At 41.5% G+C, this 26,683-nt stretch overlaps 1 protein-coding gene across 4 annotated transcripts in view; it reads right to left on the reverse strand.

The window, feature by feature from the left end:
- tpp2 (tripeptidyl peptidase 2) overlaps positions 1–26,382 on the reverse strand; it is a 171,732-nt gene extending 145,350 nt beyond the window's left edge. For 2 of the 4 annotated variants that reach the window (XM_041198821.1, XM_041198820.1), the window contains exons 1-4: positions 26,022–26,382; positions 18,589–18,717; positions 5,264–5,359; positions 5,005–5,109 (exon numbers count right to left, since the gene is read on the reverse strand). In XM_041198821.1, coding sequence (XP_041054755.1) covers positions 5,005–5,109; positions 5,264–5,359; positions 18,589–18,717; positions 26,022–26,183 — 492 coding nt within the window. In that variant the 5' untranslated portion in view covers positions 26,184–26,382. Of the gene's footprint in view, positions 1–5,004; positions 5,153–5,263; positions 5,360–18,588; positions 18,718–26,021 lie in introns of those variants that run through there. The other 2 variants (XM_041198822.1, XM_041198823.1) reach the window with 2 other exon arrangements.
- Between the last annotated feature and the right edge of the window lie 301 nt (positions 26,383–26,683).

The following is a 26,683-nucleotide window of genomic DNA, read 5'->3' on the forward strand; positions in this document are numbered from 1 at the left end:
ATAGCTAGTTCTGGATTCCCCAGCTAGGGGGAATCCCCAGCAGCTACCCTGTCAAGCCCATTAAGAATTTCAATGAGATCACCACTCATTCTTTCAAATTCCAGGGAACATACAGTACGCTTACTCAATGTATGCTTCCTTAAGTAAGGAGACAAAAACTGTGCACAGTACTTCAGGTGTGGTCTCATCTAGGCCCTTTACAGTTGCAGAAAGGTTTCTTAGGTTATGGATGCTCCAACATTGAATATATTTAAAGCCGAGGTGGACAGATTTTTGCTCTCTCAGGGAATCAAGCAGCATGGGGAGGAGGCAGGAAAATGGAGTTGAAGCCGAAGATCGGCCATGATCATAATGAATGGCACAGCAGGCTCGATGGGCCGTACAGTCGACTTCTGCTCTTATTTCTTATGTTCTTCATTCCTGTACCCCAATCACTTTGTAATAAAGGCTGACATACTATTTGCTTTCCTAATTGCTTGCTGCACCTGCATGTTAGCTTTGACGTTCATTTGTAAGGATGCCCAAGTCTTTGACTTTCTCCCATTAATTTCTCCAGTATTATTTCTTTACAATAATATCGCTGAAAAAAGATACTTGCTGTCAAAGCTTTTCGTCTTGCACTCATCAGGACAATTTGCAAGAATACCAAATGTAAAGGAAACAACAATTTATACTTCACATTTGGTATTCTTGCAAATTGTTCTGATGGGTGCAAGACGAAAAGCTTTGACAACATGTTTTTTTCTCAGCAATTTTCAAGTTCTGTACTACCAAACAAATAGTAACATCTATAAATTCCTCATTTCCATTAAGCCCTTGGTTCCCCATTATTTCTGGAATGTTTTTTGCCTTCTATCATGAATACAGATACAAAGTATTTGCTTAATGCCTCTTCCATTTCCTTATTCCACATTGTAATAATCTCTGCCACTGAAGGTGATGTTACCGCCCCTTTTTATTAATTGGGCCTCCCTCATGAAAGTGACATAGATTTGCTGCTAAGTTTCTTTCATATTATGATCATTTTTTCCTAGTGCTGCTCTACTATAAGATTATGAATTAACATTTGCTCACTGCACAATACTAAATCTAAAATAAACTGTTACCAAGTTGGTGTTTTGAAATTCTGATCTTGTAGACATTCCATGAACTCCACACTATTACTGCAAATTTTGTTTGACCACTCTATAGAAAAATTAATGTCCCTATGATTATTGTAATATCCTTTCTACATGATCCTCAAATTTCCTGATTCATGCTCTGCTCAACACTGCAATTACTGTTTCTCCTCCTTCAGGTGCTATGTCCTAAGAGGGGGATTGGTGATCATAGACTTCCATTGGTTTGGTCCAGGATTAAGCCTGGCAAAGTACTGCAGTGGTTTTCCATTGCCTTCTGCAGTAAGGCTGAACAGGAAACTCTCCTGCTCTTACCACCTGCCATAAGTGTACTGGAAGGATTTACAGGCTGACATTCAATCTGTTTGGCCACGTTATGAACATACTTTCCATGGACATCAAGTCCCGAAGTGGGATTTGAACCCGAAGCTTCTGGTCCAGAGGGTGGAACGCTACAACTGTGCCACAAGACCTGCAATTACTGTTACAGAGCCTATTGTGATGGAAGTATTATAATTTTCATAATATATTTCTGGTTGATTGTGAAGTAGTTTTATGAGGGCAAGTACAGTTGGGTCTGTGTGTGTGATTTAATTGCATTTGGAGTAAAGTAGACTGCAAGTTTGAAATCATCAAAAAAGCTAGGTGTTTGACATGATGATGAGAAAACATGGATGCTGGCTTAGCATGTAAACTGTGAAGAAAATCTGCATTTTTTAGATAAATGAAGAGATTTGGATTTCAATGGGATCTTAGCCTGTTTACAACTAGCCAGATAAGCAAGGCTAAAGAATGCTTTATTTTTACCAAAGGTTACTGACAATATTGGCAACATGAAAGTTTTTATATTATGAGGAAGATACAGTTTCAAAGACATATGGAACAATAGAATTTACATATTAAAAAGAGAGCAACATATACAAAGGAGAATTAAAGGCTTTGTGTCAGAAGTCCACAAGGCCATGTAAGACCTAACAGGAGTAGGTGAAATAGCCATAATGAAGCCTCCAGCATTTGTGCAAAAGCCTGCTATATAAAAAAACTGAAGTTGGGGAAAGCCTTTTGGGATTCCACTGTTAAGTGGGTATTGTGTTAACTTGTTGGTTCTGTTTTAAATCGAAAACCTATTTTTGGATCATTGCCTTAAAGGGAGTGTAACTGGGAGTTGGGTTAATTAGAAATTTTAGGAGTTCTAATAGTAAGTAATTGTAGTCTAATGTATGTGCTTGAAATCTTTTATATTTTGTTAACAAATATTTTAATTTAATTTTTAAAATCTTTAAAGGTCTTGGTGGACTTATTATTTCTGAATTCAGTTCACACATCTCGTAATAAATACAAATTGAACAACAAAGCTAAAAGCAAGATACTGCAGATGCTGGAAATCTGAAACAAAAACAAAAATAGCTGGAAAAACTCAGCAGGTCTGACAGCATCTGCGGAGAGGAACACAGTTAATGTTTCAAGTCCGAATAACTCTTCATCAGAACAAATTGAAAAACCGTTGTTATAGCATGACCAAGTTTCCCTTGTGGATTTGGTCTGCCTGGCACGCATCATTTGCCACGTCATAACACTAAACTACTCGCACCAGTGCTTTCTGCCCCTTCTTGTTTTTCAGCTCCCCCAAACTAATTTTCCATCTTGATTCTCCCAGCTAAAATCCCCTCTCTCTACTGTCTTAATTACATATTTTATTAGTAAGGCTGATAATATGAAAACAGAATGATAACTTATCAGAGTCAGATTAAAAAACTCAGGTGCTAGTTCATTACTTCTCTGTCTAGCGCCTCACTATGAATTCAGTAAGATTAACATATTCACTCAGAGGTATACCGTGTGTCTAAATGGGGAAGCTGGCATGTATAAATTAACTAGTAAAACAGTCAAATCAGCCAAAACTTTAGGCACCCAAAATTTCCTAGAATGAACAGGAACCCTTCAGAAACATCATTATTGAGGGCTTAGAGCATTCACTGCATCTGGCAAATAATGTTGTCTTGCAAAGTTCATGGGCTTCGCAAAGCTTAGCTTTCTTAAGTGTAGCTGGTTATCCTGGGAATCTGAAAAGGACTGCAGTTACCTATTATATTTTGACTTTACAAGGGATGGTGAAAGGAACTAACAAATATGAAGTCCTACAGACAGACATCCATTGCCAGAAGATGAACCAAATCTAAAGTTCTACACAAGAGGACCATTGAAGATCAGGAGGGATGGTTCTACTTTAGCATCCAAGATGGAAAGGCCCCAATGAAGTTGGTGCAGAGGTACCAGAATGGTGCAAGCAGAGGTGAGCTATTTAATCTCCAAAGTGTAAAATTAGGAGTTAATGTCAAGTTTACTTTATGATGTTTCTTTGGGAGATTTTCTGATATCTCTCAGAGGAAATCTATACTTTGTTTTGAATATCCTTAAGTCTAAAGGATATGCAGCACTGTCTCACAAACAGTTCAGGGTCTTTAGAGATAAAGGATTTATATAATAGTTCTGTTTACTGGACCAATAATTACCGCCTTGTAGGATCAAGTGAAATCAATTCTTGATGGATGTCTACTTTGATTCTGGTCAGTACTATTTTAATACTGGTCTGTCCCAGTGGTGACTGAAATTGTTGAAACTTCAGCAATCTAACACTGGCTTTCCATTAGCACAGATTAATAAGAAAATGTACTTAATGATACCAACACTTTTTTAAACTTAGGAGCACAGATTCTGAACAAACTGCTTCACTTTTAGGATATTTAAAACCTTTGATTGGCATTGGGGCTGACATTTTGCATAGTACTTAAAGCCTTGATAGATGTTTCCATTATCATCTGAACAAAGCATGGAGGTACTGAATTTGTTTTTTTGATGTAGGCAATGTATTTCATAGATCAGTACAATCACAGCCTTGGTGTGGTACATTCTCTGTAACAAGTGTTTCATTTTTTGTCTTTGTCTCTTGTATATTAATGCTTATTTATTTCTTGTTGCTTCAATTGATATCATCTAAGTGACCTAGGGCTGATATTGTATACTTGTTTTGAAAAGGAGAGCTTCTTTTGATATTTTGATGGCTTCGGAGTAATCTTAAAAAGCACAACAAAACAGCTAGACTAGATGAATGTTTAATACTCATAATGAAAGTCTATTAGATTCGACTTTTGTAAAAGATTAAGATCTTGTCACAAACATTTTGTGGCAAGAATTTCATTGAAGTAGAGTCTTTAGTTGAGGAAAATGAACCTGCATAATGCAGTAGCTTTACAAAATGTGGGAATAAGTGATGTACGGCACTGCCTGTCTGCAATGTCATGATGGCATTTTGATGGGTCTGCTCAACACTCAGTTTCCTGAGAACCTATCAAGCTAGGCTAGGAAAAGCAAAGAATCCAGAATGAAACACAAATTAGATATATACACCGAATTAGACAGCAAGACGAAAATTCCATTGGTGAATTGCATCGTTTAAATGTGTTTAATAAGGTTCTGATGAGCTACATTTATGGGGTGCTTCATTCCAAATATAACTGCCTTTTACATTGTTTAAATTCATGGTAGTTTTAAATAAAAATATTTTTATTTAAAGAGCATATATAAGATCAAGCAGCTCTTAATAATTCAACTCTAATCTACTGCAATAAAGTAACTCAATATAAGGAGAAATATGCACCTTCAGTTACTGGACATACACTCCCATAGGGAAAATAGTAAGATGAATGGAAGACATTGCAACTATGGAACTGCAACTGTCATTATTAAAGCAGACAGTGTTGTAAAGTCAGATGTACATTTCATGATTAATTCCCAATTTCATCCTAGTAGCCATGAGTGTTCTGATTTAACAGTTACTTATCTGTGCCAAGGTTACATTATAAATCTGCTCATACAAAATACTAACTTGTGACAAATTCGTACGAGTGCTGTCAAACTCATCTAGTTTTCTGCAAGCTGCTGCCAAAGAAACACGATGAAGCGGATCCCAGAGCTTTTCCCGCTTTTCTTTCTGTAAAGTAAAATCACAGTACTTCCTTTTCAAATATTCTTCACTGTTGGCACAAAGAAAGCGTAAAGCAATAAATATTTGGCTTATTAACCAATGACTCCTACAAGTGAAAGCAGTTAAAGCATTTTTTAAACAAAACACACCACAGCCTTACCTGTATCCTTTCTTTTAGTGCTTTAGGGTAAAGTTCATATATATTTTTGAGACCAACATGATATTTTCCAGATGGATTTATCCAATTTTCAGGAATCTTTAAAAGCAAAACAGAGTTGTGCATTTATAGAATACGAAGCATTAACTTGCAGTTTTATAAGCTACTCATCATATTGTCAGATACACATCAGGCTGGATTTTGCAGTCATTGGCAAAGCAACTGCACTTGCTACTGACCTCGTGGTCCACAAAGATCTTTGAGACAGAGGTTTTCCCCTTCCCAGTATCGTCTGAAACCTGGCAGCAAGTCAAGGAGATCTCCAAGGCTCCAGTGGCAGTGATGTCAGCAAACAGGGTAAGTACACTCAAATATTCTCATTCACAAGCCAGGGAGTTAAAAGCACTGTTTATCCTTCACTCTTAGTTTAAATTTTCAGATAGCAGACTAAATGATTATGGTTATATTAAGATAGAAGCTAAGATACCATAAACTTTAAAAAATATTTTAAAATGTGAAATGTATCATATTGGAGAAATCTGACACTCCATAAATATAAATATTAGCTTTTTAGGTCCAGTGAGCTGTAACTTAAGCTATAATTATGAACTTAATATGCCAGTTCTACCTCATTCAAAAAGATGTAACCTTTAAGGGTTTTTACAGCAAGACTAACAATGTAAAAGTGAAAGTTGTCAATTCATTGACTACTTGGGGATTGCACTCTGGGAAGACCTCAGCAGAACACCAAATGGAGGAGCATAGAATAACTGACAGCAACTTTTGCATTTCCAAGTTATTCCTTAAATAAGCAGACTCTCGGAGCTGCTGCCAGCTTCAGTGGACAAACAAGGGTGGATGATGACAGTTTCACTGTTATTGATACTGAAAATGGGGCATATGCAATTAGAATGAGGAAAAAAATCTGCTTGTCCGTCTTTCTCTTTAATTGCACCTTTCACCCAAAGGTGCTTCAAAGCTGATGAGGTAGTTTTGAAGTGTAATTATAACTGTAATGTCAAGAAACATGGCAGTCAATTTGCACAGAGCTAAATCTCAGCAATGAGATAATGAGACAATCTTGTTTTTAGTTGAGGGATAAATGGCAGCATATAAGATGGAATCTTTTATGACCGTATGATAGGGCAAACAGGTCCTCCACTTAATATCTCCTACAATGGCCCAAAAATTCCAGTCTCCAAATTGATGGAAGATGCACTTCATGACCCTGTAAAAATCCTGACATGTGGACCTGCGTGGAATTGGCCAGGAAGTTTAAACTGTTGCCCAGGGCCTGCATGAAAGTCTCCAACTCCGAGGTAGAATGAGAGACATGGGACAGCTCCATGCAACTTACTTTGAAAGGTACCGAGGAAATGTTAGAAAGTTTAAAACTTGGTCTAACAACTGGGTAACTCCACAACCGACCCTCGTGCCCCAATCACTCCCAATCAACCCACTACACACTTGACCAGCCTCCAACCCCCTCCAAATACCCCCGACCATCTGATTATCCCCCACTCAACCCAACTACCACCCAGGCAAAATTAACATTTAATATATAATTATTTGATCTCCAGTGCATTACCCATGGCAAGTTCAAGAATACCATCACACTTTTACTTGTCTCTGATTTATGTAATTCATGCTGTTGTATCTGTTTCTCTTTTGCTTTGCTACTATTAACATTTTTCTCTTGTATCTCTAGCCTCTTGCACTTTTTTGTTTTTTTCTCTTACCACCCAAAAGGAACAATACAGTGAGGCAGTGAAAGAAGCCATCAAAGACTGTAGAGTGCATCTGGGTTGAGAATGATAAGTGAACCTAAGTGGCTCCCCTTCCTATTTTCTTCCATCATATTCCATGCATCTTCACCTTCCCACCACAGTTCTATTCACTCAAGCCTCAATTAGTTTGCCTCCTCTCCTCTCCCCACTTTTAACATTTAACTTGCTTAAAAAAATCAAAATTAGAACGAAGGACAAGCTGAATAACCACCTTTCTATTTATTTATTTGCTTCTCTCTCTCTGCTTCTCTGTCTTGGGCATTACAACTTAGAATCTCTGGGTGGAATTTTGTCAGTTTCCACAACAGTGGGTCTGGAAGTATGCGCCACTTCCGCGCTCTTGATTTTTGCCATTTCCAACGCTATTACAATTAAAATTTAAAGTGCCAGCAGCATGCAAGAAAGACAGATGTGATTCCGCAGCTGGGGGTGCCTTCATTGGTGAAACCCACCCTCAACTAACAATGCTGCAACTATTCATGGGCTATAAAAGAGCCTCCTGTTCAAACAAGTTTCCCGTCCAACGCCATTGCCATGAATGTTGGACAGTAGCACGGCTGCTTTTTCAAATTTAAGTTTCACTTGTAAATAATTCACATTACATTGGTTTCATTTTACTTATGTTGCATCACCGTCACTTGCTGAGACTAACTTAGTCAAAGAGCTAACTGCTCTGGCACATCTCATGGTTGGCACGCAGTGATGGTTACCAGGTGTCGTGGAAGAACCAACATTGGCCGGAATTTTCCAGCCCTGTGAGCGTTGGCGTCATGGCGGGCGGGGGAAAGGACAAGATGGCGAGAAGGCCAAAAATCATCTGGCATGAAAGCACAACGGGATCATCCGACGGTGTCCACGCCAATCCTGCTGGAGACCACAGGAGCCCACTTTGCATCCCGCTAATGGGATCCAACGGGAATTGTTCCCCCACGCGAGATTTACCATTATGCCGGCAGCAAAACACAGTGGCCCAGAACACGCCTGGACAAGTATGACGTGAAGTCGGGGCTTATCTTTAGGGCCTTGGGTGGGGGGGTGGGTGGGTAAGTTCCGGCCATGAGTGGGAGGTGGGGGAGGGGTAAGTGAGGTAAGGGGGGTGTGAAGTTGGGAAGGGGGAGGATGGGGTAATGAGAGAGAATGAGGCAAGTGGACAGCATCGTGTAAGGCAAGGGGTTCGGGGGAAAGGAAGGAGTTTGGGAGAGGGAGAAGAAAGAGCTCGGGGGGAAGGAGGAGGAGTACGGGTGGACGGGGGAGCACGGGCGGAGGGGGGAGTAAGGGGGGGGATGTGGAGGTGAACGTGCAAGGGAACATCTGTGAAGTCAATGACTGCTTCCTGGATAGCGAACTGAGGATGGGTGTGGTAAGGGGGAAGGGTGAGTGTTGGAGCAGAAAGAGTGAGCCGGAAGGGTGGGAGGGCAAGGTGCAATGTAGTGGCAGAAGGGACAGTGAGGGTGGTTGGTGGGGACTCGGAGACAGACACGGACCCTGGGGGTGGGAAGGTGGAGGTCAGGGAGGTCAACGTGGATGGGGGTGGGATTCTCAGGAAGATAGGGAATGTGCAGATTCACCTGGACATCCTGGAAAGAAGAGGGTTCTGGTTGGTAGGTGATGGTGGGGAGGTGGAAGTTGATGCCAGAGGAATCAACAGTGATGAAGGAAAGAACATGGGTGTGTTGGGGAAGGGAAAGGACAGGGGAGATGAGCAGAAATATGATGACAGCCATTTTTCTCAAATCGAAAGTGAGCAGAGCTTCGTGCTTGTTGGGCACAGGTGCTGCATGGGAGTGTGATCAGTGAGTGGGCAGAGATGCAGGTCAACTCAGATGGACAACTGAAAGAGAACCCCAGCAGGCAGCATTGGAAATGCTCAGGACACTGAGATGAGTGTGATGGGGGAAGGCTCCATGTGTGTGGGAGAATGCTTGCACAAACCTCTGAAAAACCCTGCCACACATACACTCTCCCTCCAGAATCACTTGTGATATGGCTGTGTGCAGCTGAACTGCTAGTGGGTGGTGGGGGGATGCGGGGGAGGACTCGCGGAGCCTGTAAGTGAAGCTGAAAGACACCATTACACATTATTCAGTGAAAGTGAATATATTTTCAGATTAAGTGATAAAATGTGTTCACCCTTGCAACCATTTGTGATCAGAAATTCTTAACTTTTCTAGACCTACCACTTTTTCTAGGTGCTGCCCTGAAATCCGCAGGAGGGGTGGAGACAACCTGTGCAATGGCTGGCCCTTTTTGCCTCTGATGACATTGGCGTGCATCCTCTGGAGAGCCGAGGCCTTGAGGCCCCAGCTTGCTTTGGCTGTCCTCCTGTGGGCCAGCTGCTCCCTCTGCAGTGACAGAGGATGAGGTTGAGGGGGTTACAGGCAAAAGGGGTTCGAAGGGAGAGGACGGACTCAGATTCCTGAGTGGATGACCCAGGGGTGTCCAGCTGCCTCTCCTCCTCCCTTCGGGTGCCCGGGAGACCCGACCAGACTCCTTGAGGGGAAGGAGCAGCTGGAGGGACGTCGAGGTGCCCCGTTTCCCTTTCACACTGCCACTGTAGGAACTCACCCATGGCTACTGCAAAGGAGTGCAGATCTGAGCGCATCTCCACGTTCTGCTGGACCAGAGTCTCCATGGCTTCCACCATCTTTCCCAGACTTCCATGCGCGCACATGTGGACACTACTTCATCAGAGAGCAGGCAAACGTACTTCTCCTACTCAAGTGCCACTCTGATGAAGGCTACCAACAGCTCTGCTGATGTTCCCCACCTTCTGCTGACTCTCTACAATGAGCTGAGATGCTGAATCCAGAGGCTCACAATCTGACTCAGACCTCACAGATGCCTCTTCCCCAGCAGTCTTCTGAGTGCCAGGGAGCTTAGCTGAACCTGCCTCCTCCTGCTGCAGATACTTTTTAAAATTATTTCGCGGGATGTGGGCTTCGCTGGTTGGGCCAATATTTGCTGCCCATCCCTAGTTGCCCTTGATAAGATGGTGGTGAGCTGCCTTTTTGAACCACTGCAGTCCATGTGATGTAGACACACCCACAGTGCTGTTAGTAAGGGAGTCCCAGGATTTTGACCCAGAGACAGTGAAGGAACGGCAATATATTTCCAAGTCAGGATGGTGAGTGACTTGGAGGGGATCTTCCAGGTGGTGGTGTTCCCATCTATCTGTTGCCCTTGTCCTTCTAGATGGTAGTGGTTGTGGGTTTGAAAGATGCTGTCGAAGGAGCCTTGGTGAATTCCTGCAGTGCATTTTGTAGATGGTACACACTGCTGTACTGCTCGCTGATTTTGAAGGGAGTGCAAGTTTGTGGATGTGGTGCCAATCAAGTGGGCTGCTTTGTCTTGGACACTGTCAAGCTTTGAGTGTTGTGGGAGCTGTACTCATCCAGGCAAGTGGGGAGTATTCCATCACACTCCTGACTTGTGCTTTGTCGATGGTGGACAGGCTTCGGCAAGTCAGGAGGTGAGTTACTCATCACACGGTTTCTAGCCTCTGACCTGCCCTTGTAGCCACAGCATTTTTATGGTTAGTTCAGTTCAGTTTCTGGTCAATGGTAACCCCCAGGATGTTGATAGTGGGGGATTCAGCCATTAAATATCAAGGGGCAATGGTTGGATTCTCTCTTGTTGCAGATGGTCATTGCCTGACATTTGTGTGGCGAGTGTTACTTGCCACTCGTCAGCCCAAGCCTGGATATTGTCCAGGTCTTGTATTTGGAGATGGACTGCTTCAGTATCTGAGGAGTCGCGAATGGTGCTGAACATTATGCAATCATCCGTGAACATCCCCACTTCTGACCTTAAGATGGGAGGATGGTCATTGATGAAACAGCTGAAGATGGTTGGGCCGAGGACACTACCCTGAGGAACTCCTGCAGTGATGTACTGGAGCTGAGATGACTGACCTCCAACAACCACAACCATCTTCCTTTGTGCTAGGTGTGACTCCAACCAGCAGAGAGTTTTCCCCGATTCCCATTGACTCTAGTTTTGTTAGGGCTCCTTGATGCCACACACGGTCAAATGCTGTCTTAATGTCAAGGGCATTCACTCTCACCTCACCTTGGGAGTTCAGCTCTTTTGTCCATGTTTGACCCAAGGCTATAATGAGGTCAGGAACTGAGTGGCTCTGGCAGAACCCTAACTGGGCATCAGTGAGCAAGTTATTGCTAAGCAAGTGCCGCTTGATAGCACTGTTGATGACCCCTTCCATTACTTTGATGATGATCGTGAGTGGACTGATGGGGCGGTAACTGGCTAGATTGGATTTGTCCTGCTTTTTGTGTACCAAGGTCATACCTGGGCAATTTTCCACATAGCCGAGTAGATGCCAGTGTTGTAGCTGTAATAGAACAGCTTGGCTAGGGGCTCAGCAAGTTCTGGAGCACAAGTCTTCAGTACTATTGCCAGAATATTGCCAGGGCCCATAGCCTTTGCACTATCCAGTGCTTTCAGCTGTTTCTTGATATCACGTGGAGTAAATCGAATTGGCTGAAGACTGACACTGGTGATGTTGGGGACCTCCGGAAGAGGCCGAGATGGGTCATCCACTTGGCACTTCTGGCTGAAGATTGTAGCAAATGCTTCAGCCTTATCTTTTGCTAGGCTCCTCCATCATTGAGGATAGGGATATTTGTGGAGCCTCCTCCTCCAGTGAGTTGTTTAATTGTCCACCAGTGTTCACGACTAGATGTGGCAGGACTGCAGAGCTTAGATCTGATCCGTTGGTTGTGGGATTGCTTAGCTCTGTCTATCACATGCTGCTTATGCTGTTTGGCACACAAGTAGCCCTGTGTTATAGGTTCACCAGGTTGACATCTCAACCTGGCGTTGCTCCTGGCATGCCCTCTTGCACTCTTCATTGAACCAGGGTTGATCCACTGGCTTGATAGTAATGGTAGTGTGGGGGATATGCCAGGCCATGAGGTTACAGATTGCATTTGAGCACAATTCTGCTGCTGATGATGGCCACAGCACCTCATGGATGCCTAGTTTTGAATTGATAGATATGTTCGAAATCTATCCCATTTAGCACAGTGGTAGTGCCACAAAACACGATGGAGGGTATCCTGAATGTGAAGGCGAGACTTCGTCTCCACAACACGGTGTGGTGGTCACTCCTATCGAAACTGTCATGGGCAGATGCATCTGCGGCAGGCAGGTTGGTGAGGATGATGTCAAGTATGTTATTCCCTCTTGTTGGCTCCCTCACCACCTGCCGCAGACCTGCATTTAGAACCCAGCCAGCTCGGTCAGTCATGGTGCTACCAAGCCACTCTTGGTGATGGACATTGAAGTCCCCCATCCAGAGTACATTCTGCACCCTTACCACCCTCAATGCTTACTCTAAGTGGTGTTCAACATGGAGGAGCACTGATTCATCAGTTGAGGGAGGGCGGTACGTGATAATCAGCAGGAGGTTTCCTTGCCCATATTTGACCCGATGCCATGAGACTTCATGGAGTCCGGAGTCGATGTTGAGGGCAACTCCCTCCCAACTGTATACCACTGTGCCACCACCTCTTCTGGGTCTGTCCTGCTGGTGGGATGGGGCACACCCAGGGATAGTGTTTGTGGTGTCTGGGTTGTTATCTGTAAGGTATGATTCCGTAAGGATGACTCTGTCTGGCTGTTGCCTGACTAGTTTGTGAGACAGCTCTCCTAATTTTGGCACTAACCCCCAGATGTTAGTAAGGAGGGTTGGCAGGCTGAGATTGCCATTGTCATTTCTGGTGCCTAGGTCGAAGCTGGGTGGCCCCTCTGGTTTCATTCCTTTTTTGTGACTTTGTAGCGGTTTGATACAGCTGAGTGACTTGCTAGGCCATTTCAGAGGGCATTTAACGTTTGGAGTCACATGTAGTTGACAAATTTCCTTCCCTAAAGGACATTAGTGAACCAACAATTAGTTTTTATAATGATCGACAACGGTTTCATGTCATCATTAGACTTTTAATGATTTAGGTTCAAATTCCACCATTTGCCATGGTGGGATTCGAACCCCAGTCCCCAGAGCATTACCCTGGGTCACTGGATTACTAGCCCAGTGACAATACCACTATGCCAGTGCCTTTCCTTGTCCATGTGATGACCACCAGATTGTGAGCCTGAGCCTGGGCCTGCCCTAGATCTAGGGCCCATCAGGGTGTATGTCTCTGCATTGATGGAGGATGTGGGTAAACGCTGTGACAGATCTTCCAGGCTGCTTATTTCCAGCTCTTCAATGGAGGAGGTGTCCTCATGGTTGGAGGTGAAGACCTGGATGGAGCTGAGGGACTGGCTGGCTTAGGGTGTCGATTGCTTAGCAGGACAGCCTGTGAACCAAAGTAGAGATAATTAGCACATGTCAGCAGAGTCAAAAACAGGAGAGAGAGCACTCACATTTGTGTTGAGACTCACAGGTGCTTTGAGAGAGGGATGATGGGGTGCAGGACCCTCAGGTGGGTGTTCGCCGCTGACCTCAGCATTGCCGCAAGCATGGTCCATGTCCTCACCAGTCAGCACAATGGCACACTCCTCAAAATGAGCGAGGGGTCTAATGTGGGCCACTCCAGCCCCGGTCTGGGGCCTCTGCCTGCTGATATGAGCCAGCTTCTCTTGCATGAAAACAGATGGAGAGTGTGAGCAGGACATATGGTACTGCATGGAATGTGTGTGAGATGAGAAGAGCCATGGACAGGATGAGAACACGAGATCCGGAGGATATGAGCCTGATAGAGATATGAGGGTAACTGTGAGGGTCAGTGTGTTGTCCCTTGAGGTGTGAAATCCCTGTGCGTGTGTGATGGGTTTTGTGAGTGTGTGAGTTGAGAGTGATGAGATGGTTGACTTACCCTGGGGGAACAGATGAGAGCATTCATACTCTTCCTGCACTGGATGGGTAACCTCCTCTGTGCTCCGGTGGTGCTGATCGCCGCTACCACCACCTCCCAGGCCTGATTGGTGACTCTAGTGGGCCTCTTGCAGCCAGAGCGTAGGTAGAGGGCAATGTGGTGGCCTTCCACTGCATCCAGCAGGTGCTCCAGAGAGGTGTCACTAAACTCGGGGGCTGCTGTCTTCTTTGCTTTCAGAGCCATCTGTTGCCTGGAGCAGTCCTGGTCTGAAGACATGAAATAGGCATGCACTCTGGAGCACTTTAAATATGGCACCGGAACGGGGAAGGGCTGAGGCCACAGCATGCTGGGTAAATCCAAGCCTGCCTGCCAGAGATCCAGTGTTCCCCGTGAATGTATAATTCATGAGGACGGATGTGCTGGGAATGGGACAATATAGTGCAAAAAGCCGCCATTGCAACCAGCAAATAAAGCATTCCTTTTCCTGCCCAGTACTGCACTTCGTGCAATCTGGAATGATTCTGCCCATTGTGTTTTCTTGCTCATTCTTTATTGAATGTTCATGTTAGTGCCCAATGTTGTACTCACCACTCTGTGAGACATGGGGTAACTTGCAAGCTCAGCTGGTGCTCCCTTCTATGCATTACAAAGGACACTATTCGAGATCGTTCTCATCGGGGATAATGAAATGTTGTAGGTGAATTCAAAGCCCTCTAAGGACTCTGTCAGCCAACACCCCAAGATGGATGCACATTTGGAAGTGAAGACAACGCCCTTTAGGCTCCCCATTTTCTTAACTTGACTGACTGTTCCCACCACATCCAGGAAGCCAGGCCCTTCTCATATCACTCCTCCATGCCCCCACCCCCATCCTCTGTTCTCCCTTGGATTGCTCTTCCACTACTCCATGTCCCGACCCCACCCTCTGTCAGACCTTGGATCCCACTTCTATTCCTCTATGCCCATGACCCCACTCAACACCCATCTTGCTCACCTCTGACTCTCCCTTGTGGGTCCCAAGCCTCCATGCAAGTTGCCATTCTCCTGGTCTCCTCCCTCGTAACAAGGAAAACTGCTGACCTCAGACCCAACTGCACAAAGCTGACTGGTGTATGCCACCTTTAAACAAACATGAACCGGGCTCAATAAGATTTGCATGTGCCACTGACTTTATCTTGAAGATAGGACTTTATTAAAAAAAGGTTTTACGCTAATGATTATTCATGGCATGCACATGTATTACAAGTATGAATCCATCAAAGGCTGGCGTGAGGTTAGACAGGCCACAAACACACTGTTATCTTTATCTCCACATTTCAACCCGCTGTCAGGAAAACAAAATTTTGCATACTGACTAATTCAGTCACTACAGATGCCACGTTTCCCACTCTTGTAAGCTCCATAAAATCCACCCTTTTCACACGTCTCACAAATGTAAGCAAATTACATTTAGCTTTTCTAACTGGCAACAATAAAGAGCTGAGATGATTAGTTTGCTTCAAAATGCTACTGATGCATCTTTGAAAATTCAACTAATATGAAGTCTCTTGCCCACCTCAGTTTGTATGGGTTTATGCATGATACATACACAAGATGATGTAACTAATAATTAGCAATTAGCAATTACCATTTATTAACAAGGCAGAGCTGAGGTGATTAGTTAAAAACTGAACATTAGCATAAAACATTCTTTCAACTCTTTCTTTGATCTCAGTTTCTTTTTCTCTCCCCTTAATATACTTTCTAAAATCTATGTTACAAACATTTTACATTTAAACATGCGTAATCAAAACACTATTGTATATTCATCATTCCTCACAAACACATCATCTACTAAAAACACTACCGCAATAAAGTTTTTGAAATTTGTCCTTTGTTTTAAAAACAATAGTAGTAAAACTTGAAAAAAAACACACTGAATGCAGCAGGAAATGGGCACACTGCACATGCTCAGACAGCAAAATCTGATGTCAGCTCATAGAGCCGTAATTCTAGGTAAAAAAAATCTATCGGGAGAAGCTCATGACTTTAAGAGACAATTAATGGATGAATATAATCATGTTATTGTGAAATATGTACCTTCACTTAAACCCTTATTTGGGATGTAGAAATTGCAGAAGAAAAAGATAGATTAAAAAAAAATCACAAATTGATCCATATTCAAAATTATAGTGACATACACTTCCTATATAAATAGCAGCCACTGACTGTCATACTGTGGGCCACCTACAGGACAAGCATACACTTGCAGGTGCAATGTGTCAGTTATGATACAGTGGCAGCATTCTCATTTCTAGGTTAGAAGATTGTTGGTTCAAGCCCCACTCCAGAGATTTGAGCACATAATTTAGGCTGCAATGCCTTTCAAATGAGATACAAAACTTTCAGATGTGTGTGGAAGAACACAAAGCACTATTTGAAAAAGAACAGGGAAGTTTTCCCTGTGCCCTGGCTAACATTTATTCCTCAACCACTAAGATTATTTGGTCACATCTCATTGTCATTTGTGGATTTTACTACGTGTAAATTGGCAGCTACATTTCTCCACATTAGAACAGTACTAAACACACAATGATGGAAAAAAAGAGGAAATCCATAGACAATCCAGGGAGATTAGTATGAATAACAAAATTACTGTTCAGAGGTCACGAAAAGAATTATATAAATGAATGCTCAATCTTAAGAGTTTTCAATCAACAGGTATCCCGTGTATTGAAATCAATATCATAGATATATTATACACTTTATGCTCATCTGTCCAACTTCACTGGAATTATCTGGAGTAAATAAATGGAGTAATTGTAACTTTTATTACAAAATTAGCTATTCACTTTATACCGTATGGGATATGCATTACGCGTACGCACAATGATTATATACTTGTAGTTTGTTTTGAGGTTTAGTACAAAGTAGAAGGATAGAGGTGCTGGTTAACTCAGTTGGCTACACGGCTAGCGTGTGGTTCAGAATAAAACCAACACCGCGGAGTTTGATTCCCATTCCAGTAGACTTAGGGCCTGCCTCTTCTCCCTGCCCTGTAGTAAAATCATGGCATAAACCATGGCTTGGTGATCCTCAAATAACCTAGGATGCTACCTAAACAGGGATCACTGGGGTGAAGATGTTCAAATCATGACAAGGTGGCTGGAGTAGCTCATGGAGATCTAAGGCCTAACAACTACACATCCACTATATGGTGAGCTGATCATAAATTGTGCAAATTTTCAAGGGCTTTTCTTCTCAAATTTCCAATCACTTATTTGAATACCTTCCACAAACTGATGCAATCGGTCAGCATTTCATAAAGTTTAAAAAATAATTTTGCATCAAAAAAAATTCCTCGATATACTTAAGACTAGTAACGTGGTTGTCACAAGAGTATAATAGTTCTCATAATATTATCATGATTTATTGTAAAAGTAGGCTAATAGTGGGGATTGGAAAGTTTGTGCGTGTGTGGTATTTACTTGAATTGGAGGCAGCTGGTCTGGAGACTTCGACTCATCAAAAGAAGCTAGGTTTGAAATGCTAAATATGTAATTATGGCCGAAATTTTAGAATGTGAGGCCGAGGACAATTTGCATTTTTAGATAAATCAGGGTAATTTGAATTTCACAGAGAATGGTAGGGTGTTACACCTAGCCAGAGAAGCAAGTCCAAGCAGTGTGTTTATTTTTCCCAAAGATTACTGATAATATTAGCACCATGAAGAGATTGATATTATGAGAAAAGTAAAGTTTCAAAGACATATGGGAACAATGGGATTTATAGTAAAAGGGTGGAACATGTATAAAGGGGTAGGCATTGTAAGATCTACCAGAAGTGTCAAAAGCCTCTAGTATTTGCATATTCTCTTAACGGCTGGGGTGGGGGGGGGGGGGGGGGAAGAGACAGATTAATTAGGGATTTTAGGAGTTACTATAGTCGTAATTTGTAGACCTAAGTATGTGCTTGAAATCTTTCCTTTTGTCAATAAATGTTTAGTTTTCTAAAAAATCTCTAAAGTCTTGGTGGGCTATTACTACTGAATTCAGGGCATGCATCTCAAACTAAAATACAAATTACAAAACCGTTGTGACCGCGTGATCAAGTTTCCCTCGTGGATTTAATCCGCCTGGCACACATCATCAGCTGCATCATAACACTGGTACAGTTTTACTAATACAGCTGAAAATTAATTTATCACAAACAATAAGCATTCTATGTGAAGTGCCTAGTCAGATATCTGTGAGTAACCTAATTTCAAATAACTCAATGACTTTAAAAAATACGCAGACCCATTTACTTGTTAGGTTGGTTTACAGTAGTCAGTTTCCCAGTAAATTTTAAAAAATGGAACTTTTAGTTTGTCTATTAATGTCATTGTGCATAAGAGACTTTTCAAGGGACTATAAATAGGCACAGTGAGTGGAAACTTGCAACGGTCATTAATTTGATCTGGGAGAATGTCCAGTTTTGTAGATAGGGCTGACTTTCAATGAGATATTCATTTTAAACTAGTGCAAAACATTGCAGGCTCTCGATTACACTGGATGCAGTTTGCACTTGTAATTCCTCAATCCTTTATGCTTGTCTGAGTGATTTTGCGCAAATTGCAATGAATAACCAGCACAACCCAACAGAAACTCCTGCCCACATTGTTTATGCTGTTTCTAAATATAAATAGCACAAAAATTACAATCTGTTATAAGTGCACCATCATTACCTTAAGCTTTCTTCCTGAAAGGCCAATAATTTTCTCATCTTTGGGCTCCAATACTGTGCATGTGTTCACATCCCCACTGCCTGTGGTATCTATGATGTCAATAATTTTGGGCTTTCCATCACTTGTGACCTGTAAAGATGATTTATTTTTAGTTACAATGCCACAACTATCATAACAATAATTACTCCCAGCAAACAGCCACTTTACAGATTGCGGTACCTATTCTTAGCCATAATGTCATATGGCAATTTCTAAACATAGGACATGTTTTGAAAAGCCATGCAGCTCTTTTCATTAGGTATTAATCACGCTGAACGACTGTTGAAATACCAAGTTGGGTGAAAATTGGATGCATTTCATCAAGAACAGTTTTACTTAATACTACAGGCTCTTTTCAGTGATAGGAATAGGATAGATTGTCTATTTGCCAGAGCAAGTGCACTCTTAATTTTGCAATTAAAGTACAAGCAACAGATCATAGAGAGAAATATAAAATTATAAAATGTCTATAAGATAGCATTTAGGGACTCAGTAGTAGTAATGAAAGGCATCGAGGAATGATGTTATACAATCTGGATGCTCTATGCCCTCAAGCTCCTCATTTGTAGCTGTCCATTTGCAAATGCCAAGTGCAGCTGGATAGGAAATCCCAATGTACACTCTTACATGCTTCCTGGCAGTAATCAACAACATTAGCAGCATCTTCTACGCAATTAAATTTGTAACTGCAAAATTACACCTTTACCTTCTGATTGCATTTTGAAGCAATTCATTGGATGCGGAGTGTTTGGGACATCGTGAGAAACATGATACGGTATTAAACAAATAAACAACAATTAATTTACATTTATAAGATGTTCTCGCATTAGTGAAAAGTTTGCACTTCTTAAATCACCAATTACTTCCAATATTATTCTATTTTGTTATGTTATGGAAGTTAGAAAAAATGTGACAACCCAATATTTAATGCAAAATACTAAACGTACACTGAATTTACATTGACCAATGGGGTCAAATTTTCATCTGGGTGGGGAGATGCATTTCAGTGCATGAATGGCCATACTGACTTTTCTTTGGAGGAAATCCGATTTTCCTCCGAATTCCTGACCCTGTGTCATTTTCCTCTGGCCTTGCTGCGGGTCAGGAATGCCTAGTGTACAAAACACACACCCGCCCTCTTTGAAGTTGGGTTGCCCATTTTAAATAGGCGGTTGATAATTGGTTTCCTCCTGCACACCATTTTTGTCTGGTGGTGCAGGGATTTGGAAACTCATTAAAAGAAGACAAGGTTCAAGAGTTTGTAAGGAAAATGGAAAGCCTGCTGAGGAATCAGAAATATTCTGACAGGTAAGCGTAAAATGTTTTGACACCTACAACTATTAGGTGCAATATTGTAATGTAGATGTGTTTTTAATGCAGTGATTCACCATAAGGATCTGTCCTGAAAAGGTAAATTGACCTTTATATTGACCAAAATTGTTTAACTGTTCACATGCATTGCAGTACTTTTCAAATGGAGGTGTCATAATGTAATAAAAAATGTAAAAATACATGCCCTCTGCTATCATGTCTTTGTACTCATTTAATTGGACTTGCAGATCTGGCTGTTTTTAAATAAAACCCGGCTTCTAAAGGTTGAATAAAAGATCTTCCCCCTGGTACTATGCACTGTAACCGCACCCACCCCCCCAGCCCTAAATTGATTGACAGGCACTCTGCTTTGAAATTGAAATGGATATCTGTTCTGCCAGTGGAGCTGGAAGCTTTTGTTATGACAGCTGTCTCATTATGAGTGCTTGACTGGGTTTCAAGAGATTCAGCTTATCAGTCTATCTTACTGATCCAAGACCCATTTGAAACTTTCTCAAGCCTATAACAGGTTATATATTTGATGTGGTTTCTTGTTTGCTTACCAACCTAATAGGCATGTAAAGGATTACAACTTTTTTATCCCTTGAGTTTTTAGCTTAAGTATCAATGATAGTAAGTTTGAATTCAGGGTTTGCTGAGATTGTTAGAGGTTAATTGGTTTACCAATAATATTAAAATAGCTTCCATTATTATTGCATGGCTCCTAAGAATTGTACATAGTGCATATTGGGTGAGTGGCTATGGAGGATACAGGAAGACATAGATATGGCATGGGATGGCATGGGGAAAGTGAGATAGCATGGGAGCATAGAGGTGGCACGGGAGAGTTGGAGGGAAGAACTTTAGGATGCCTTTAAACAATGTTGGGAGCTGGACTGCTGCGTTGGAGAACCTAGGCCTCCTAATTGGCCCACATCCACACCCACGCTCTTCACACACAATCATGCTCGCAAAATGCATTGTAAGCCCAACCCATGTGAAAAGTTGAAAATTCCTCAAAGCCACAAATGGGTCAGGTGTGCATTTTGCAATCCACAAAAGCGCACAGGTCAGAATTTCCCGAGCTCAGGTGAAAGTTCAGTCATGATGGGGAAGAAAAAATCAGATGGCCTTAGGTACTTTTTTGATATGTGCATGGGTATCAGCAAACAGCCCTGGTAGTAGGATAACACTATCTTACTAAGGTTTCTGCTTCTTTATGTGTTGAATAAAAAGGCAAATTGCTGGGACAAGGAAGACATTCAGATAACTGAATGTCCAAAAATTCCAGTAATGAGACATTCTACTTTATTTTTGATTTCGTTCTTAAAAAGGAGGGTTGGCAGGATGAAGAATATGACATTTGACGAACATTTCCACAATTGGTGACACATATTCAAGTACAGTGCCCTCCAATATTATCATGCTCAGTACAAAGCAACTGTTTGACCTTCGACCATTCTTTTTCCTGAAAAATTTAAAAGAAAAACAGATTTTGCATTTATGTCTTCAGACAATAACATATTAGTCCAAAGTTTTTCTTTATGCCTTGCAGATATGTTATTTCATTTAATGTAACCAATTCATGGATTAATGCCTTTGCTGGAAGAGCAGACTGATGAACTTTAGACAAATTCATTACATTAAAATTCATTACTAGTTAATTTGCCAATTATTTAGCATTTGTGCCTCCAGCTACCAACACTCTTGCCAATGGAAACAGTTTCGCCTTATTTCCTCCAGCAAATTTTCCAGAATTTTGAAAAAAATCAATGAGGAGCAATGCCAGCTTCTCCAGTCTCTCTACATAACTGAGGCCCTGCATTTCTAGTACCATTCTGTTAAATCTCTGAACCCTCTTAAAGATCTTTACATCCTTTCTGAAATGTAGTGTTCAGGATTGAACACAATACTCTAGCTAGTGCCTATTTTACTATATAGTATATGAACTTATTTAAACACACATCTTGTCTCTCTACATTCTATGTCAAAGTTGAGTGTCTAACCTATAATCTAACACATGCAGATTTTTGTTTTATAGTTGCATTTGATTGTTGAAATTACATATTTACTAAACTAGACAAGGAAGCTAGACAAACATGTGAGGGAGAAGGGATTAGATAGCTACAATGATAGATTTAGATGAGTAAAGATGGGAGTAGCATAAACATCAGCATGGACAGGTTGGGCTCAATGGTCTGTTTCTATGCCATAACTCCTATGTAATCCTACATAACCTGTGATTTGTAAAGGTTTAGCAAACTTCCTTACTTTTGTACTCTATACCTCTACTTATAAAGCCCAGGTAAGTTTGCCAAATCTAGTTGGAGGCATTCCTGTAGGATTGATCCTGTGACTTCCATAAATACCATATAACAGCTGGGTACAATACAGTCGCGTATTTTGGCTTGTGGTTTCGCATCAGTTGTCGCCGACAAGTTCCAAGAATCAGGAGACCACCAGGTGAAAGAGAGTAAACCAAGGGCAGGGACGAGGGGTAACCAAAAAGGAAGGAGCAATTTGCAGTGCAGAAACCAGAGGTTGGAGAACTTTAACTACATTAGTAACCACATAACTTGCTGAAATTGCACTCACAACTAACAGTGCAGCATCACTCAGATTCGCTTCATAATTAGCATTAATACAATAACTCACTGATAGTTATAGATCTAATGCCCCCAGCAACTTGCATTTATATAACACTTTCTGTAGTAAAATATCCCAAGGCACTTCATATAAAACCGGACACCATGTCTGATAAGGAGATACGAGCTCCGTTTACTTATAAAATGAATTTCCTTTTTTCCATCATATTGCAATCAAAAAATATAAGAGTACCCGACAACTGATATGATTCACACAGAGACATATAAAATTCTTTGACATCAAATATTCTTTGACATCAGTCACGAGGGGAAATAAGTTCAAAGTAAGGGGCAGGAGGTTTAGGGGGAATGTGAGGAAAAACTTTTTTACGTAGAGGGTGGTGACAGTCTGGAATGTGTCGCCTGGGAGGGCGGTGAAGGTGGGTTGCCTCACAGCCTTTAAAAAGTACCTGGATGAGCACTCAGCATATCATAACATTCAAGGCTATGGGATTAGGTAGGTAGGTCAGGTGTTTCTCACATGTCGGTGCAGACTCTAGGGGCCGAAGGGCCTCTTCTGCACTGTGAGATTCTGTAAAATATTACCTTCACCAATGCCCCAGTCAAAATTTTCCATTTTTGCTTTTCTACGTCTGGTAAGGGAAGCAAGGGAAGAAATAGCAGCGGTTCTGGCCATCTTTTTCAAATCCTCTCTAGCTATAGGAGTGTTGCTGGAGGACTGTTAATGCTGTACTGCTATTTAAAAAGGGAGACAGGGATAGTACAAATAATTACAGAACAGTCAGTCTAACCCCAATGGTGGGAAATTTAAAAAATTCCAAGATATTCCAAATTACAAATACAAAATTAGAAATATCAAAGTTAATTAATTTAGCTAATTAGCATATTGTTGCAAGATGCCATCCTCATTAGAACATGGAAATTGTCTTTGGGACTAGGTGATAAACACTGTAGATTTCAGATTGGTGAGCAAGACAAGCCCTGCAACACAATCCCACCTGTGAATATGTAAGTATTCATTAAGCACTCTAATTGGACTGTTCGTGAGATTCAGAGTTAAAAATTGGAATTTTATATAAATTGTCATTTAGAGGCACATATTAACCAAGGCAGCCAGCTTGGATTTGTTAAGGGAAGGTCATTTCTGACGAACATGATTCAATTTTTTGAGAAAGTAACAAGGAGGGTCAATGAGGTAGAGTGATGTAGTCTACGTGGATTTTAGCAAGGCTTTTGACAAGGTATGACATGGCAGATTAATCAGTAAATTAAAAGCTCAAGGGATCCAAGGGCAAGTGGCAAGGTGGATCCAAAGTTGGTTCAATAACAGAAAGCAAAGGGTTTTGGTTGATGTGTATTTTTGTGATTGCAAGGTTTTCCTGCAAAGTTCCACAGCACATAGCTGTAGACTGTAGATGTCAATGGACTGGTCACATGGACAGAAAATAGGAAAATGGAATTCAATCCAACAAGTCTGAGGAGAACATAAACAAGGCAAGGGATTACACAATAAATAGCAGGATTATGAAAAGTGAAGAGGAATAGGGGAACCTCGGAGTGCAAGTCCAAAGTTCCCTGAAGGTAACAGGGCAGTAGCTAAGGTGGTTAAGAAGGCATACAGGATACTTTCCTTTATTGGTTGAGGCCTAGAGTATAAAAACAGGAAAGTTATGGTAGAATCATTTAAAACTAGTTAGACCACAGTGAGAGCCTGGCACAGTTCTGGTCACCACATTAAAAGAAGGATGTGATAACATTAGAAAGACTACAGAAGAGATTTACCAGGATGTTGCCAGGGATGGAAATTTTTAGCTATGAGGAAAGGCTAGTTAGGCTGGAGCAGTTTTCTTTGTAAAAGTGGGGGCTAAGGGGAGATTTAATTGAGATGTACAAAAGTATGAGGGGCCGAGGTGGAGTGGATAGGAAGGATCTATTTCTGTTAGTAGAGAGGTCAATAACCAGTGGGCATAGATGGTCAGAAGGATTAGAGGGAGCTGAGGTGTAATTTTTCCAACTAGAGCGTGATGGGGTTCTGGAACTTACCATCTGAAAGCCTGGTAAAGGCTGAAACCACCATTGCATTTAAAAAACACCTGGATATACACTTGAAGAATCTTAGCTTATAGGGCTCTAGACCAAGAGCTGGAAGGTGAGATTGGACTGGATGACACTTTTCCAATTGGCACAGATACGATGGCCAAATGGGGTCCTTCTGTGTCATAAATCTTTCTACATTTCTAAGTAGTTTTCACAGCCATTATGTCCAGTGTCAGTTACATGAAAATAGCTTGAATGATCAATCATAATTGGGTAAGAGGCATCATTTCCAGTTTAATAAGTGCTAAACATATAAAAATATAGATTTTGGCCATCTAATTTAATAACAATTCAAAATGTGTTTACATAGGTGAAATGAACAGGTCATAGATGCATGTCAAATATCGATAATGACCTCAACTAAGCCTCACTTTAATAACTTACTAATCTTATTTTAGAAAACGTAATCAACTTTTCGCCTTTGTATGTGTAATACACAGCGAGGTTCCTAATTAGCACTACATTGAAAAGTTATCCCTAACTTACAGACAGCTGTCACTTTCTCCTGGGTGGCATAATGTTCTGTGGACCGTGAAAAAAATACTTCGGCTATCTTGCGTCATGTTGGAAAGTACATGGTCTGTCTATTCCAAATTATTTAAATGTATTATAACGGAGCAATTACAAACAAAACACAATTAAGAATAAATAATTTATACAAAGTGTTACTTTGATACCTCGCTAAAAAAATAAAAGGGTGACAGAAAAAAAAATATTTATATCGCAGAATTAGACTGCAGATCAACGCCTGTATATTGGCAACGCATTGTCAGTCCGGAGAAAAGCCAAGACGCCTATAGTTTGCAGACTTTCAGTGGAAATTGATTACAAGTAAAACCATTACTTGTAGGACACAAATTATAATACACATTCCTTCTCTGGGGGCTAATTATTACTGGAGTTGGTCAAAGGCATATATCTCAACAACCTTTTAGTCATGAGAATAAACTTAAACTGTTCATGGTACGGAGGAAATGGGACTCCAATTAAGAAATGAACCCAATATCGAAGGTCCAATTAGTTATCCTCTACTATACTAATTAAGTGGGAATAATCTCAAAATGAGTGAATAATTATGCACGAATTAATAAATCAGTGCTGAGAGCAAAGTGTTAAATTAGTAAATTTAAAAGAAGCCAGTTCAGTTTTGATCGTCACTTATTCTACCCACCCAATAATTTATAATCAAGTTCAGATTGTAATCATATACTATCTTAAAATATATTAAATGTAGTGTAAGATAACAAGCTCTTCCTTACTAAATGAATAATGACCAATCGATAGACTTTATGCTGCACTAAATCTACGTGACTGTTTGGCTGTGCTGAGTACGAGAGGCCGAGGCTTCACAAGGCCTACACTGCAATCGCCTGTCTTTACCTGGAGTCCTTGAGCTCCCGGATCCACTCCTGTATCTAAGACGGCGATGAGAACCCCCCTGCCGTCATACTCCGGATACCGGGAAAGAAAAGACGCAGCGCCCGTCTCCTTCTTCGGCAAAAGACCCTGATAGGGGAAGGAGTCGTCCAGATGAAGAGCCATTACCCGCCTCAGCCCGATGTGCAGTTCAATCTCCGATTCGCCTCCTCTTGCTGTGCCGTCCAGCGAACAGCAATCGCCAGGGGTCACACACCAAGAGGGAGTGAAGCAGAAAACTGCCTTCTGACAAGGTCAAGAAAATAGGAGACGTACAGGAGTTGTACTGTGCTCCGTGAGACCTGTTTAAGGTTCAAATTTCCCTGAAGACGGAGCTATTTTAAAATAATGGAAATTTCAAAACATGTTAATGCAGCAGCCCATTTAAGAAATGCAGAGCCAAACATCAATGGAAATATACTTTTAACCAATTTGCTTCACAATTTTTGAAACATACACAAAAACAGGAGAGAGATGTTTTGGTAAACATTATCTAGGAGTGGTGGCATGGAAAAATTGTTCATTCCATATCTGGAAATTCCTGGAATCTATGCAGTTCTCAATGAGATTTTTGATACAGACGTGAGTTTCAACGGATCAGTTCACAGTCATGCCAACTCTGCTCT

Source organism: Carcharodon carcharias, chromosome 11 (assembly GCF_017639515.1).
Source record: "Carcharodon carcharias isolate sCarCar2 chromosome 11, sCarCar2.pri, whole genome shotgun sequence".
Classification (NCBI taxonomy): Eukaryota; Metazoa; Chordata; class Chondrichthyes; order Lamniformes; family Lamnidae; genus Carcharodon; species Carcharodon carcharias.